Here is a 15,970-nt window from a genome sequence, read left to right on the forward strand (position 1 = left end):
CTTCCCCTCCCCCTCCCCCTCTCCCCCCCCTCAAGCTTCGCACTAACCCTCAACCTCTCCGCCTCCTCCCTAGCGGCCTGTTCCCTCTCCTCCGCCGTCCGTCGCCCAGCACGCGGTATAAACTTCGACGCCGCCCTCGGCGCAGCATTCGCGCCCCTCGCGCCCCGTCCCCTCAGACTCTCGAGCCTCTGCACCGCCGGCCGCGCTGTCGTCGTCGTGCCGCCCATCGGCGCTACAGGCGCTGTGGATCCACCACCACCTGCAGCCCCGGAGGTCGTAATGGGCGTGGAGGCAGGTGTCTCGGTCGGTGGTGACGCAGGCGACGTGTTCGGTGACGCCATTTCAACATCCGGTGTTGCTGGTACGCCATGCGCGGCGTCTACGCTCGCGGGCGTGACTCCCGCGCCGCGACCTCGTCCTCTTCCTCTTCCGCGACCGCGACCCCTGCCACGAGTGGTGGTGGGAGCTTCTTCAGGCGGCATGGTTGTGTATCCGGATTATGGGATTGGGGTATATTTCGTGGTTGAGGAGGAGGTAATGGTTCACGCCATGAGAGGTTTGATGATAGTCAATGGGTGCTGTGAGCGTGGTGGGGTACAATCGATGCTGTGAACTTTTTGAACAGGGGTGGTGTGCGACTAGGATGGATGGGGTTAGCGGCGCATGGGAGGGAGGCTTGGCCGAATTGGGGAATTTGCGACAACATGTATTGGCAAGCGCGGGGCAGGAATGGGCGGAATTGGGCGGAAATAGCGGGATTAGCGATATGGAGGGAGGTACTCTCTAGCGGTTCAGTCGCTGACGGTAATATGTGAGCACAAAGCTGGAAAGATGTAATAAATATAATATTATTTATTGCTCTATATATCCTTCTATATTCAGTCGTAATACATATGTCTTACCACAATACACTGCTGTGATACCCTATCATTCAGTACAATACAGAAAATAACTGTACCTCCACACAAATTAGCGCGCTCTCACGTGATTTACCCTGCCAAATCTAGACACAGCCAGAGAGCTTTATATCAACCAGCGCTCCGTATCCCTTGACCCCGAGAGATGAGATATACAGTACCCTCCTAGGTACTAGGCGGTAACCATACAACGGACAGCTGTGATAGAGCAACTGTCCCTATTTTTTAAGAATGGTTGACGATGGATCGAAGCGCGAGGGACAGCCGCCGTCCTCCTCTCCTCAAGCTGCCCTCCCACCACTAGACTTCATGGACGTTGTGTCTCCAGCTTTGCAAGTTGGCAGTTTAACCGGTTCGTTCACCACCCTTTCAATTGATTCATTCCCAGACATGGTCGTTCCTCCGCCTGTCTACTTCCCCTACACCTCGTCACGTGTCTCCACCAACCCTCGACGAACAATATCCAGACACCCCAACTAACACCCACCCCAGGCGTATCCGGCCTCCTCTTCGGCGCCGTCAGCGGCGTCCTGCGCTCAACAACACCCACCCTATTCGCCATAGCATCAGGCCTCCAATGGTTCACCCTAGGCTCAACATTCTGGGGTAAGCCCCCCCCATCCTTTCCCCCCCTTCCCCCCTCTTTTGAAAGTACCCTCTTCTAACACCCCCCCCAGCAACACGAACACTACTCCTCCACGAACTCCGTGCCGAAACCGGGGAATCCGCACGCAAAATCTCCGCCAGCGCCATAGCCGGCGGCGTCAGCGGCGGGATTGGCGGGCTCTTGCGTAACTCTCCCCCCCCTCAATTTGACTTGCCATTGAAACCACGTCTAATATATGTATAGGAAGCAGAAAGAACGTCCTCCCCGGCTCCCTAATTTTCGCCACCTTCGGCGCCCTCGGGCAGGCGGCATATAACTACGCCGACGCGCGCGAGGGGCGGAAAGTCGGCGATGGGGGTAAGGAGGAGGGAAAGGGAGGGTGGTTGAATTCGAGGTGGAGTCCTGTGAAGGCGTTGTCGGATGAGGAGTATGAACGGATATTGGAGGAGAGGTTGTTGAGGCTTGATGCGGAGATTGCGTTGGTGGATGAGAGTATTGAGGCTGTTAAGAGGGGGGCTGCTGATGCGAAGACGGCGGCTGTGAGTGCGAAGGTAGAGATAGAAGGGAAGAAGTAAGCGGATGATGTGTCTGTGAGGGGGGGGGGGTATGATATTACTAGATGGAAAGGGGCGCGAAGGAGATTGTATCATAGTACAGAGTTGTATCATAGTAGATCATAGTAGACAGACAAAAAAAACCATCATATCAGGATAATTATACTCCGAATTTGGCTATAGAAACACTTATTTTTTCTCGGAACGGGAAACCGACATATAATCTCTCAAAGTCCCAATTCAACAACAACAACAGCAAAACCAATAACAAAAAAGCCCATAAAAAACCATCCTCCCATCCAACCCCCCCCCTTCCCAACCCCGATCCTTGTAAACAATGAACGATCTTGCCCTGTCCCAAAAAATAGAGTTACCCACCCCCATCACCCCTCAAGAGTTACCCACCCCCATCAACCCCAGTACCAACCACCCACACACACCCATTGAGCGACCAAGATACAAATCCCACGCCTCAGATCCCAACCTGCAAATGATATAACAGAAAGACTAAAAGAGTAATAAACAACAGCACAGCAGCAGCACAAGGAAAAAGGTGTAGTAGTTTTCATCCGGTCGTTAAAAAGTGTGTTAAGAGTGTTTTTTGAAAAACAAAAAAAATGAGTGTCTATGGGCTACCGAGCCCCGATATGTGTTGTCCTTAACGCCTGCCTGGTACCAGTACAATCAAACAGCAAAGGAAAACAAAAAGTAGTAATAAAAGAGCTCGCGTAAATGGAGCAGATAGTAGTAGCTGCTGCTGTGTGAGCGTAGTGGTGTAGTGTCGATAAAAGCTTATACTTGAGAGGGCGGCACCGAGATGCTCGATCGATCGATCGATCGACCGAGCAAGAAACACACGCCTATCTCTTCCTCTTCTTATTCTTATCAACCCCCCCCACGGTGTTCATCGCCATTTCCAGCGGGTAACCCCCATTCGCCGCCGCGGCCTCCATCTCATCCTTCTTCACCTTGACGCCCATATGGCGTCCATAGCGCCCCTTCCGGCCATTCCCCTCATCCTCGCTAATGCACTGATCAGCGCTCAACCCAGCGTCCTTGCAGCGCTGGCACGGGCGCTGGCGATCACACCCCTTCTTACTCTTGCGGCAGCGCTGGCAGCGGGGTTTGGAGGATAAGTCCTCCTCATCCTCGCCTAGCTGGTGCTGGAAGTTGATGGCGGACGTGACAGAGGTCTTGCGCGAGTGGGCCGCGGTGGAGGCGGGGGACATGGGCTGGCGGCCCACGACGGAGGCTGCTTTGGCGACCTTCACCTTCGTCGCGTTGGCGCCGCCAGGGCGCTGAGTAGTCTTGCTGGGCTTTGCGGACTTGGCGCGAGGCTTGCTAGGGCCCTGGGAGCGGGCGCGGGCTTTGTCGCCAAAGGCGAGACTGAAGTTGTTGGGGATGTCGTCGTAGACTTCTGGCTTGAAGGTTGCGTCGCGGCCGTCGTCGTAGTCCTCGCTCATCTCGCTGTCTTGGCTGGGCAGGTTGTCGTCCATGTGCTTGCCGAATCGCTTGACGGCGCCGGGTGGCAGGATGGGGCTGTGTTCGAGCTTCTGGCGGCGAGCTGGGGGGAGCTCGTTTTCGCTCTCGCTCTCGGACTCACTGGTGGCTCCGGTGGAGGATGCGGCGTCGGCGTGGCCGCTGAAGGTGTCGTCGAGTGTTGACGCGGAGGTTCGGCCGTGGGAGTTGTTCGACATATCGCCGAGTCTCATGAGCTGAAGAGCTACGTCTTTGTCTTCTTCAGACATGCAGCTGCCGATCGTGGGATCGGGTGTTGGGAGTATGCCCGAGCTGTTGCCGTTGGGCGTGATGTTGGTAGACCCTCGCGAGGGTGGGTATGTAGGGCCACCTCGGGTGCGTCGCCCATCATTGTTGGGTGTCGTGTACATCCCAGGCTGCGCGAAGCCGCCGTTATAGCTTTGTGGAGACTGCAAGACTTGTGGGTGTGCGAATGCGTGGTGTGCTGGTCGTGTGAATGGCAGAGATGCCCGTTGGTTTTCCATGCGCCTGGCAGGCGACACGGAGGAGTTCGATGTAGCCGCAGGCATCTGGGGAGGAGCAAATAGTGGGAGCTCCTACATAATATAAATTAGATTCCATTTGATAGATGAAGGGGCTTGCGTGGAGGCATGGATGAACTTACAGAGCTCTCAAACTTGGCGCGCTTGCGCCTGCCGCCCTCGACGATATTATCGAGGCTGATTTCCGTGTTTCCAAGGTGCTCACTCTTGGTCTTGCTGGATACAGAGCAAGGAGCACCATCGCCGCTACTATAGCCGTTGACTCCATCGCTATAGATATCTGCAAAGCTGCCGTGCGCACTGGAGTTTCGACTCTTGTACCCCGACTGGGACCTCGCCTTCTTGTTGGGAGGATTGGCGCTTGCCGACGCACTGCGACGGCCGCGACCAGAGTTCGGGGAGACGCTTCGTTTGCGTGATGCCCTCGAGTCTGGTCGAGGAGCAGGCTGGCCGTAGCTTAGAGCTTGGGCTGGCTGCGGTGGAGGCATGTGGTGGCTGTTGCCATTGTAGTGGCCCTGTTCGCCCGTGGTGGGGGAGACAGAGTGATATGACATCGGCCCGTATGTAGGAGAGACATGAGGGGGGGATGCCTCAATGACACGAACGTAGACGTTCATGTTGTCTCGAAGGTTCTCGTAGCGCGCAATGAGGGTATTGCCTCGCTCGTCTTCAAAAATGATGCCCGTCGGGCCGCCCGACCCGTTGTATAGGCCATAGAAGTTTTTGACCGTCGTTATAATCGAGTCTGTAGTATCGTGAGGGTATATTTGGACTCGCATTGGTAGGCGCGCACGGTATTGCGGCCTCTCCGGGACGAGAAGTTCGAATGCGACGCTCTTCGGGGTCGGATTGGGGACTGGCGACTGCATCGAATTGTGCTGCACGGCTGCGCTATACTGAGCATCACCATGTACGCTGGGAGGCGTGATCAATCTTGCATCACCGGCTGCATCGTGGGCAGTCATCGTGCCGGGTGTATAGGGTTGTTGGGAATTCGGGATGTGGAAAGTCGCTGGGAGACACTGTGCTCTTGCAGGTCCGTCACCGGCCGGACAACCCACTGCGACGAGGAAAGAAAGAGCGTTGAGAAGAACCTCGGGCTCTGGGGGGGAAATGCAGCCGATTTCTCGATCGCGTAACCTCCTGGAGGGATATAACTTATAGATAGACTCCAAAGGTTTGGTTGTGGTTCCTATCGAAGCATCGGGTCGAAGGCGTATGGGTCGGGGATTTCGTTCTGGAGGGAAGATGAAGCGTCAGTAACGGGATTGGCAGGAAAGGGATGGAGAGGATTGTGATAGACTCGAATGCGTCTGGACTGCAAAAGCGATGGGATTCAGAAACATACCTTTTGCTGGATTGTCGTTTTTGGTTGTTGAGGGCGAGTTGGCGTCGGTGTGTGGTGGTGTTGAAGAGGAGAAGCTGTCAGGCACACAGGCGAGGATCCATTGTGTCTCGCTCGCTCGTCTCAGAGACCATCCATCCACATAGCAGCGATTTGTGCACGCTGGTTTGGGAGCGTCTGCGCCAATAAATTTGAATTTAGAGTGGAATATTGTTGGCGGCTATGTATAATTAATCATTTTAATTTACGGTTCTTGGATTCTGTTTACAGTATTTTACATGGTGGGTTTCCCATACAGTTGATTTCCCAACACAGAGAGACTGACTGACCGTCTGGTATGTACGGCGCATACGAGCAGACGGACCATGGGCAAGGAAGTACTGTCTATCACAACCATCTCGAGTAGCACGATACGGCAGATCACAGTGCGAGGAAGGTTACGTCTTTCACGTTCTTGAGATGAATATTGATAAGTGTACAGGACGGCAATAGGGGCAGATTTGTTGGTCCTGCAGTCACAGCCAGCAATAGGGATATATATGCCCCTCATACTGTATATAACTACGGGCTCCAGCAAGAGCAAGGGCAGCTTCATAGTGAGAACCCCCAGTGATCAACATCGCAGTGATGGACGGCGCATCGGACGGGCGCAATTGTCAGACAGAGAGAGAGCGAGAGGGAGCCAGGCTCTATTCCGCTCCATCCGCGCGCGCATGCTTGCATCACTGGCAGTCCAGCCACGGGAACTGGGCCCCTTCCCTTCCAGAGCGTCTAAGTTGTGCCTGCTTACTTACCTTATGATTACTACTTGTAGGAACAGACAATGGACTGACTGACTGACCATCAGACTCAGCAATTCTAGCAGCAGATCTTAACCAGCTTGTTTTTACGAGTACCTTGTTCACGCCGCAGCAGGCGCAAAGATGATGGGCTGAGGTGGCATGTGGACCAGCCAATGATGCCATGCGCCACGCCGCGAAGCATGGATTTGACACACACACGAACACACGCACGCACACAGAGAGATATACCTATACACTGTACACACACACAGACAATAGATAGGATGCGCGGGTGCGCGGGTGGGGTGGAGTAAGTGAGTAAGTGAGTGAGTGTGGGTGTGTGTATGAGTTGTGTGAGTGTGAGCAGGATTACGTGTGGGTGTGGGTATGCGGGTGCGTATGGTATGGTATGGTATGGTATGGTATGGTATGGTCGTATGTGTGCGCATGGGTTGTGTCTAGTAGAGTAGCTGGGGAGTGGGTGGGAATCGAGGAGAATAGATTGGTTAATCGATGGTTAATGGTCAATCAATGGTCAATAATAGTAGTAGTGGTGGGATGTAGTGGTGGTGGGTGCAAAGCAAGACAAGAAAACAGGTCAGGATAGACACGGAACTATTGAACTATTGAACTATTGGAACTATACACCGTCTTGTATACACCGCATATACTGTACATATCATTACCATTACCATAACCATACCATACCATAGCCATCCGTATCTTCACTTGCTCTCTCTTCCTTCCGAACTTGGTCCAAAGTTAAAACCTTCCCCTTGCTTCTTCTAGACGGAATAAATGGCCCCCCTTCCCATCCCATCCCATATCCATCCCTTCTTTCCCCTCCTTCCATCGTTCGTCGTTGCCGGTGCCGCTGGTCCATGCCGTATCATCTGACGGCCGCCGTTTCCAGGGCCCCGCCAATTCTCCCAATGGACCACGTCCATCCATTCATCCCGTCCATCTCCAAGAAAATGCCCCTCATTAACCCCCAAGCCCACATAAACAGTCGCATCACTTTTCTCGTTGTCGGTATGCTTGAGTGGTCAACTATTACAATTACAGTATATAGTTATACGCCGTTAGTTTAGTTGTCCCTCCTCTGCCTCTCATCCTCCCCTCTGTGGTCCCTCTGTGGTGAACTCCCGACCCCTGGGTCACTACGTAAGGCGGCCTGGGGTGGGACGGTGGCGCCTAGGGGCAGAACTGGACCGCCACACTAAGGCCCTGTGCTTGCGCTGTTGGTGTGCGACTCGAAACAGAGACAGAAACCGCACCATTCCCCATTTTGCGCTTGTCGAAAAGAAAAGAAAAGAAAAAAAGCAATGGTCCTCCCTTTTCGCGAAAGCAAACAAACAACAACGCCTAGCACTTACTTACCCCCCTTGGCTCTACTTTACTTTGCCCGTGGCCCGCTACAGATCTCCGCCCCAGCGACGACGCGAGTGGATGGGGGCGCTTCCCGTTTCCCGATTGCCGACCCCGTTTCTGGCCCGAGTGCTGATGATGTGTCGGCGAGGCCTGCGAAAGAAAACTAAAAGAGTCTGCTGCCCCTGCCCCGGCGGCTACAAACACAAGTCATTGGTAATTCTCTGTCGCGCTGCCATCGCGACGATTGGCTGTGGTTCCATCCATCGGGGCGCATCCAATTAATATGGATACTCGCGCCGTTCGAAGGGGGAAACGGTGCATAGCTGAAGAATGATACAAGTAATTTAAGCTGGTGGATTGCCCTTCCTGGCGTCATCTCCGAGCAAAACTGCTGTTTGAAAGGCTACAATATGACGACCGTCGCCCTGGGTGATCTAGAATGTCTAATCTGCACATAATTCTTGTAAACGCTGGCTCCTATGCCCAGTCTCTCTCCAAGCTTTTGAGCGGCACACGGGTACTGTCGCATCATCTCCCATGACGATGTGCCATTAATTGCATCACGTGACGGCGCGTCCCGTTGTCCCTTCCGGACGCGATATACGTCATCCCCACTATGCCGGCGTTAAATCCCAACCACGACGCAATATGCAATTATAGAAGCCAGAAAATCGGTTTAATAAATACTGTAAATAATAATTCACCATTTGCAAATTAATTTTCCCCCATATCGAGTTGTGCCGATTGATTATGAGAATTCCCCGAAAAATATTGTTTAGTTGTGGGACGCGCCTAACTTTCCCCACGGCAACGCTTATCCCAAAGTAGCCGAAAGTAAACATAGTAAACACCACCCAAATCTGGGGACCGAGCTTCATCCCCTTTGGGAGATTCGATCATCTTAATCCAGCTCCACAACAAAACCAATGTCTTGAATAACATCAACATCAATCAGGTATCCGTAGGGACTTGGCTTGGTTCCTGTCATTCATCAACATAATCTTCTTTTCTTCTTCCTTTCCCAATCGCCAGGCCATACACACACGCCTAATTGACATCCTCCTTTCGTTGTCTGCTACGAAAAGGAGTTCGATGATCAACAAGCTTTAAGTCGACCTTTGACGCGACAAACACCAATTTCTCGACGCCTCTTTGCACTCTCCCTCAATCGTTGTTTATACGCCTAACAATATCAATTCCGAGCGGGAATTTTGCAGTCATGGACGCGAAGGTAAGATTTGTTTTCATTCTTGTTATTGTTTTGATCCGAACTCATCAACCACAACAACATCGACATACCTTCCCAATTGCCAACGAAACTTGACACGCCTCTGACTCTTCACTCATACCTGGCACAATATATATTTGGCAACACCATCTATCGATCTCTCTTGCTAACAACTTTTCTCCAACAGCCGCATCGTCGGGGTCTCTCCCACATCCACAACGACGAGAACGCAGCTCCTGTATCGAAACAATTGCACCAACGCCACAAGTCGACTGGAGCATTGTATCACACCATGTCTGCTGCTACTGGCCTGAATGCTGTTGCTAAACGTGCTGCCTTTGGTGATGTGAGCAATACCTCTCGTGCTCTCAATCACGCAAAGGACGATCTTGTTGTTTCTGCCAAAGGCAATGGCACTGAGTATGTCAAGCTCCAAGTGCTGGAGAAAGAAAACGCACTCAGCCGTCCTGCCCAACGCCCACTCACTGCGACTGTCAAGAACACCATTTTGGGGCTCAACAGAGCCAACCAGTCGGCTCTTCCAACCACAACAAACAAAATTTCTGCTGTCCCTTCGGTCATCCCAACCCAGGTCGTGAGGCCACGAGCATCCTCAAAGCGCATCACAGCTATCTACAAAGATGAGAATTCTGTAAAGCCCCAACAGGCAGCAGAGCCTGCAAAACAACAAAATGTCCCAATCGCTTCAGCTCCAATCCCACCAGTTCACCAGACACTTGGACCACGCCACCACAAGAGCCAACCGCAGTTGAAGCTCGACCAGCCTGTCCTTCGTCGGACGCAGAGCAAGTACATGTACAATGTATTGCCAACCGTTCTCAGCGACTCCATCCCCTCGTCTTCGAGCATTAGCTTCAAGGATGCTCCAGTCGCAGAGGAGCCAAAGCTGCCATCTGTTGCAGATAATAGCTACGACTACCAGTCCTATGATGCCCCTGTCCAGTCGCTGGTCAAGGCCGACCCGATTGCTACTGAAATTGCTGTTCCTACTACCGACGAGTATGTTCCAGAAGAGCGCCTGCTTCCAGCGCTTCCTTCCGAGCCCGAGGAGTATTGGGAGGAAGAGGAGGAGGTTTACGATGAGCAAGGTTACACCACCGCCCACTCTTACAGATCTCGTGGCGACAACACTACCGGCGGAGCTACTACAGTCATGATTCCAAAGCTCAACAGCAAGGTTGAGAGAGAGCTTGAGGCCGCCAAGATGATCGTTGAGGGCTCAAGAACTCGTGAGGAGATTGAAGATGACATGTGGGATACCAGCATGGTTGCCGAGTACGGAGATGAGATTTTTGGGTACATGAGAGAACTCGAGGTTAGTGCTGAATTTTTTATTTGTTGTGATTTTCATTTGTCGAGGAGCTGATGTTGACGCGACCCCCGGCCCGGCCCTCGTACACGTCACGGTTGACGCCGCAACACCCCCTGTTTATTTGTTTACTATAGCACATGATGAACCTATACTAACCAACCACAATTTTAGATCAAGCTGGCCCCAAACCCACACTACATGGACAACCAAGCTGAGATTCAGTGGTCCATGCGCTCTGTTCTCATGGACTGGCTCATTCAAGTTCACCATCGCTTCTCGCTCCTTCCCGAGACCCTGTTCCTTTGTGTCAACTACATTGATCGCTTCTTGTCTCACAAGATTGTGTCTCTTGGAAAGCTTCAGCTGGTTGGCGCCACTGCCATCTTTGTTGCCGCCAAGTATGAGGAGATCAACTGCCCTTCGGTGAGCGAGATCGTCTACATGGTTGACGATGGATACTCTGTGGATGAGATCCTCAAGGCCGAGCGCTTCATGCTTGGTATGCTCGACTTCGAACTCGGATGGCCGGGACCAATGAGCTTCCTCCGCCGCATCAGCAAGGCTGATGATTACGATCTTGAGACCCGCACTCTGGCTAAATATTTCCTTGAGGTGGCTATCATGGATGAGAGATTTGTTGGAACTCCTCCCAGCTTTGTTGCTGCTGGTGCGCAGTGCATCTCTCGCATGATGCTGAAGAAGGGTGACTGGGTAAGTCTAGGCCTAAACTAACAACATTCTGTGCATGCATACTAATTTTATTAGACTCCTGCACACGTGCACTACTCCGGCTACACCTGGACGCAGCTTAGACCTCTCGTGTCTCTCATGCTGGAGTGCTGCCGCAACCCTGAGAAGCACCACGCCGCCGTCTTCGACAAGTATTCTGATCGTCGATACAAGCGTGCCTCCGAGTATGTGAAGACCACCATCGCATCGGGCTTCAAGCTCCCTCTCGCTCTCCCAGACTACTCTCTTCCCTCCCGCGGAATGATTGGCGACTCGGATGGCTTCATGCCATACGACTCATACTCGTCTCCCCACGGCATCTACAACAACAACAACAACAACATGGTTCAGGTCAAGGGCTAGATTCAGCGGCCGCATCAATGTTCGAGCACAATCCGTACATTACTCTACGTATTTGTATAATTTTTCATTATTCGCCAGGTACGGCAGGCATCGATGTCCTATTACCAATTACGGCATCTTCGCCTCGCCCGCGTCTGCGTCTTATCACCCGTCATCAAAACTAAACATCGCTCTCACACGCCATTAGAACATACTACCACTACACGGAGTACATAATTTCCTTACTATTCGAAAACCATTACGACTCTCTCCCTGGTTGTCGGAAGACCACTACGGGTCTCGACAACAACAATTCGCATACACCGCGCGCTTTTTTTTACTTTTCCCATGGCGTTTGCTGTCAGAGATCGGGCCGGCGTTTACGACACGATACCACGAGACATGATTCTCCTTTGCATTTGAACTGGAACCTCTTTTTCTTAATTAAAAAAACACTGGGATGGACTACTGTTGGCTTCTTCTGGCTGGTGGTGTGGCTTGTTTCCGAGGGGGGGTTTTTTGCCTCTTCTTCCATGTTTGTTATGGGCTGGCGCTCTGGCGGGTTACTTTTGTCTTCTTCTCTCTTTTCATTCGGATGGGGGAAAGGGAGGAGGGAGCTCTGGAGGGTGGATAGGCGGTATAATAGAATAAAACCTCCGTTCAGACCCATTTAAGTTGATGATCTTATGATTTTGATTTGGTGATCTGTTTGTAATGGTCTTAATTGGCATCAGGGATTGTATACTGTATGTCACAGCAGTCTTCAACACACCCATTTCACTACCAGTTGATGTCTAAGACTGTCACTGCGATTTCTTATTCAGGTAACAAAAAGTACAGTGTGTCATGGTTTACACGCCTGGATCGTGCACCAAGTCATGCACGACAAATTCCATTAACAACCGCATCCCTGTTTAGTATCGTAGCTCCTTGGAAACCCAGGTGCCGAGCCGTCTTAGTCAGAGGTACACACACATACACATACATACTGTGCAGTACTATCGTAAAAGACGATGAGGGTTAGAATGCAGCGGTGCGGGATAATGAGGAGTAACATTTGACTGATAGTGGATTGAAAAAGCCCTCTGTAATACCCCATAATCTGTGGGTTAGTGTATGGTGTTTACTTCTTGCAAGTCACATGGTCATCTCATTCTCTAACAAAGCACATGTGAACAAATGGCGGGATTGGGGTAATTTAACTAGAGAATACGTGTACTTTCTACTGCCCTACAGTAGAAAGTATAGTATATACCAATTATACCTGTACAGAGAAGCAGGAACGCGTAAAATATATTACTCACAAAAATCTAACGGGTTCAACTAATATAAATCCCTTATAATATTTGCTTTTTTCCCTTTTCCTTTTTACCCTCACGCCACGTCCTCCCCATAGCAAACCAAAAAAAACCCCACACAAATCCAATTTTCCCTTTTACCCCCCATCCATGCATGTTTCTTGGTTGCGCCTTCCCAAGTGGCGCTATCCCGCATTAGATTGGCGCAGGGTGGCGGCATCCGACGCGCCCGAGGCCCTAGGTAAAACACCCCCCTCCTCTGATTGGTCCACCCCACCGCGACCCTCGCCGAAAGCACAGGTCGCGAAATACTTTTTTGTATGGAGACCCCGTGGGCGAACTCGTTAGACTGACTTTGGGGCTAAACTTACACCGCGGCCGACCTCGGAATTTAGAGGGACAGAGAGAGCACAGGGAGCACTTTTTGATTGCATTTGCTGCTTATCCATTCTTTTACCCTCAACGACCGACGCCCTTTTTCAGCGATTCTGTTTTTTTTTTGCAATTGGTGTAAAATACGAGGCTATTTAATTGCCCTGCGTTTTGATTCGAGAGCGCGGAGACCGTGGTTTAGAATTTCTGCGAGGCTGGGGCTTTTTGTGGCGGGATTTACGACTCAGAGGTCGCCTCTTCCTCCGACACTTTTGGGGATTATAGACTCTGCTCGCACGAACACTTCACGACGTGAAATCCGCAATCATGGCGACTGTTCGTGATGTTGTCCCCGTGGCCTCCAAGGTCAAGGAGACTGTCAAGGAGACGCTGTTGGGCTCGGAAGAGCCGGCGCAGCTGTCGGCGCATACGCAGGCTACCTTTTTGAAGCACGCGCATCACGATGAGGCGGCGGGAGAGCTGGTGATGACCGAGTCCGAGTTTGTCGATGCGATTGCGCCCAAGAAGGAGGATTATGTGAGTTTGCACCACCACCACCACTGGATACGCGTCGCGGGCTGTTTGAATTGGGAGGCTAATGACGCATAATTATCTAGCATAAAATCAAGCGTGAACAATATGCGATACTCTTCCGCGTGGCGGACAGGAAGGGGGCAGGGCAGATAACGTTACAAGACTACGGCGCGTTCGAGAACCTGCTCGCGAAGCCGGATGCGGAGTACGACATCGCCTTCCGCCTGTTCGATGTCGAGCGCGAGGGGACGGTCAAGTACGACCAGTTCAAGAAGCTGTGTGAGCTGAACAAGGGCACTGATAGCATCCCCTTCGACTGGGACTGCGAGTGGGCGAAGCTATACTCGGGGGGCAAGAAGAACAGGCATGAGTTGACGTACGAGCAGTTCGCGCAGATGCTGCGCGGGCTGCAGGGCGAGAAGATCAGACAGGCGTTCCACCTGTTCGATAAGGATGGCGATGGATTCATTGAGCCTGAGGACTTCCAGCGCATCATTGTCGGGACGGCGAAACATAAGTTGTCCGACCATCTCCTCGATAATCTGCGCACGCTGTGTAACATCTCGGCGGGCAGCAAGATCTCGTACGCCAACGTCCGCGCGTTCCAGAATATGATTAGGGAGATGGATTTGGTGGAGCTGATTATCAGGCATGCGGCGGATAGGAGTCCGGATGGGAAGATTACGCGCACGGATTTCCTGAATGAGGCGGCGAGGATCACGAGGTTCTCCCTCTTCACGCCCATGGAGGCGGATATCCTGTTCCACTTCGCGAGTCTCGACGAGCCGTCGGGCAGACTCGGATTGTCTGATTTCGCAAAGGTGCTTGATCCCTCGTGGCGCAGCCCGCTCGTGGGTGCTGTGAGCGATATGGCCGCCAGGAATGCGGCGGTTGTCAAGACGACCTCGCAGAAGGTGATTCACCAGATTCTTGAATCTGTGCACCACTTCGGACTGGGTTCGCTTGCCGGTGCCTTTGGTGCGTTCATGGTGTACCCCATTGATCTGGTCAAGACGCGAATGCAGAACCAGCGTAGCTCGAGAGTTGGGCAGGCGCTGTACAAGAACTCGCTCGACTGCGCGAAGAAGGTTGTCAGGAACGAGGGCTTCAAGGGCCTGTACTCGGGTGTTATTCCCCAGCTGATTGGGGTGGCGCCGGAGAAGGCTATTAAGCTTACCGTTAACGATTTGGTGCGCACGCACTTCTCGAAGGATGGGAAGATTAGACTTCCGCATGAGATTTTGGCGGGTGCTAGTGCTGGAGCGTGTCAAGTTGTGAGTATTATCCTACAACCCCCCTAAATCCTTCATTGGCTAATGAGTATATCCAGGTCTTCACCAACCCCCTCGAAATCGTCAAGATCCGTCTCCAAGTCCAAGGCGAAGCCGCCAAATCCCTCGAAGGCGTCCCCCGCCGCTCCGCCATGTGGATCGTCAAGAACCTCGGTCTAATGGGTCTCTACAAAGGCGCCTCCGCCTGTCTCCTCCGCGACGTTCCCTTCTCCGCCATCTACTTCCCCACCTACAATCACCTAAAGCGCGACTACTTCGGCGAGTCCGCCACCAAGAAACTCAGCGTCCTCCAGCTCCTCACCGCCGGCGCCATCGCCGGCATGCCAGCCGCCTACCTCACCACCCCCTGCGACGTCATCAAGACCCGTCTCCAAGTCGAGGCTCGCAAGGGCGACACCGCTTACACCTCGCTCACCCACTGCGCCAAGACAGTGTACAAGGAAGAGGGCTTCAAGGCATTCTTCAAGGGCGGTCCTGCGCGCATCATGCGCTCGTCGCCGCAGTTCGGGTTTACCCTCGCGATGTACGAGGTTCTGCAGAACCTGCTCCCGATGCCGGGGAGTGAGCAGGATCACGCGCCGCATATGGGCGCTGTGAGTGCCGCTGCCGGGGGGTTGAGGGAGGCGCAGGGGCCGTTGACGTTCTTGAGGAGTAGGAATGCGTTGAAGGTCATTTTGGATGTGGATGAGGATTTTGGGCGCGTGAGGACGCCGGATGAGAAGGGGTGGAGGGGTATTCCGATGATAGTGGGGGGGAAGGCGTGAGTGTGTGTGTGTGTGAGAGAGAGAGAGGGGTGTGATGGGTGTGACGGGTGATGGTGCCGGTTGGGTGGAAAAGTCTGTGCGTTTGGATAGATGGGGGATTAGATCTCTTTTCATATCGTTTGCATTTTTGCATTAGACTTCTTCAGAACGCAAGATTAGAGCCGAGCGAGCACGGTGGTTGGGAGGGAAGATGGATTAGATTAGAGTGTATAGTTGCATGAGGAAGGGGGGTTGGAATCTCAGGAGAGAAAGCAAAGAGGCGCAGGATGCATGTTTGGAATTTTATTTGGATTGTTTATTCGTACTCTGTAAAAAATATCACTTTGAATATATGCACTGATCATGGGACCGTAACAATTCCTAAAAAATGACTCAGTTTAGGAGGTTTAGAGGGAGGACGGACAGCATAACGTGACCTGCAACCCCTGTCGATGCCTGTGAAACCTGGTGGGACCCACCGAGACACTTTCCCCAGTTTTCG

At 52.5% G+C, this 15,970-nt stretch overlaps 5 protein-coding genes across 5 annotated transcripts in view; 3 read left to right on the forward strand and 2 right to left on the reverse strand.

The window, feature by feature from the left end:
• Positions 1–690, reverse strand: part of VE01_09765 (uncharacterized protein) — a 2,725-nt gene extending 2,035 nt beyond the window's left edge. Inside the window, exon 1 of the mRNA XM_018279174.2 lies at positions 48–690. Within this exon, the coding sequence (XP_018125823.1) occupies positions 48–482 (435 nt within the window). The 5' untranslated portion in view covers positions 483–690. The remainder of the gene's footprint in view (positions 1–47) is intronic.
• Positions 691–949: 259 nt separating this feature from the next.
• On the forward strand, positions 950–2,228 carry VE01_09766 (uncharacterized protein). The gene is made up of 4 exons (XM_018279175.2): positions 950–1,269; positions 1,410–1,523; positions 1,595–1,708; positions 1,768–2,228. Exons 1-4 carry the CDS (start codon positions 1,149–1,151, stop codon positions 2,097–2,099), a joined length of 681 nt encoding a protein of 226 aa, XP_018125822.1. The 5' UTR covers positions 950–1,148; the 3' UTR covers positions 2,100–2,228.
• A 200-nt stretch (positions 2,229–2,428) lies between these two features.
• On the reverse strand, positions 2,429–5,668 carry VE01_09767 (uncharacterized protein). The gene is made up of 3 exons (XM_018279176.2): positions 5,448–5,668; positions 4,222–5,336; positions 2,429–4,153 (listed from the first exon to the last, which is right to left on the reverse strand). Exons 2-3 carry the CDS (start codon positions 5,062–5,064, stop codon positions 2,939–2,941), a joined length of 2,058 nt encoding a protein of 685 aa, XP_018125821.1. The 5' UTR covers positions 5,065–5,336; positions 5,448–5,668; the 3' UTR covers positions 2,429–2,938.
• A 2,824-nt stretch (positions 5,669–8,492) lies between these two features.
• On the forward strand, positions 8,493–11,869 carry VE01_09768 (uncharacterized protein). Its single transcript, XM_018279177.2, has 4 exons — positions 8,493–8,828; positions 9,013–10,161; positions 10,330–10,869; positions 10,924–11,869. The coding sequence occupies exons 1-4, from the start codon at positions 8,817–8,819 to the stop codon at positions 11,248–11,250; spliced, it is 2,028 nt and encodes a 675-aa protein (XP_018125820.1). The 5' UTR covers positions 8,493–8,816; the 3' UTR covers positions 11,251–11,869.
• Positions 11,870–12,791: 922 nt separating this feature from the next.
• Positions 12,792–15,873, forward strand: AGC1 (mitochondrial aspartate-glutamate transporter agc1). Its single transcript, XM_018279178.2, has 3 exons — positions 12,792–13,436; positions 13,517–14,707; positions 14,764–15,873. Exons 1-3 carry the CDS (start codon positions 13,227–13,229, stop codon positions 15,487–15,489), a joined length of 2,127 nt encoding a protein of 708 aa, XP_018125819.1. The 5' UTR covers positions 12,792–13,226; the 3' UTR covers positions 15,490–15,873.
• Positions 15,874–15,970: the final 97 nt, after the last annotated feature.

The sequence above is a fragment of the Pseudogymnoascus verrucosus genome (genome assembly GCF_001662655.1).
Source record: "Pseudogymnoascus verrucosus strain UAMH 10579 unplaced genomic scaffold scaffold_69, whole genome shotgun sequence".
Classification (NCBI taxonomy): Eukaryota; Fungi; Ascomycota; class Leotiomycetes; order Thelebolales; family Thelebolaceae; genus Pseudogymnoascus; species Pseudogymnoascus verrucosus.

Coding starts and splice junctions, on each gene's coding strand:
- AGC1 (XM_018279178.2), top strand. CDS start 13,227: ATGGCGACTGTTCGTGATGTTGTCCCCGTGGCCTCCAAGGTCAAGGAG. Junction 13,437..13,516: donor CGCCCAAGAAGGAGGATTAT/GTGAGTTTGCAC, acceptor ATAATTATCTAG/CATAAAATCAAGCGTGAACA. Junction 14,708..14,763: donor GTGCTGGAGCGTGTCAAGTT/GTGAGTATTATC, acceptor GAGTATATCCAG/GTCTTCACCAACCCCCTCGA.
- VE01_09768 (XM_018279177.2), top strand. Junction 10,162..10,329: donor GGTACATGAGAGAACTCGAG/GTTAGTGCTGAA, acceptor CCACAATTTTAG/ATCAAGCTGGCCCCAAACCC. Junction 10,870..10,923: donor TGCTGAAGAAGGGTGACTGG/GTAAGTCTAGGC, acceptor TAATTTTATTAG/ACTCCTGCACACGTGCACTA.
- VE01_09767 (XM_018279176.2), bottom strand. CDS start 5,064: ATGACTGCCCACGATGCAGCCGGTGATGCAAGATTGATCACGCCTCCC. Junction 4,154..4,221: donor GCGCCAAGTTTGAGAGCTCT/GTAAGTTCATCC, acceptor TATATTATGTAG/GAGCTCCCACTATTTGCTCC.
- VE01_09766 (XM_018279175.2), top strand. CDS start 1,149: ATGGTTGACGATGGATCGAAGCGCGAGGGACAGCCGCCGTCCTCCTCT. Junction 1,270..1,409: donor GCAAGTTGGCAGTTTAACCG/GTTCGTTCACCA, acceptor CACCCACCCCAG/GCGTATCCGGCCTCCTCTTC. Junction 1,524..1,594: donor CCTAGGCTCAACATTCTGGG/GTAAGCCCCCCC, acceptor CACCCCCCCCAG/CAACACGAACACTACTCCTC.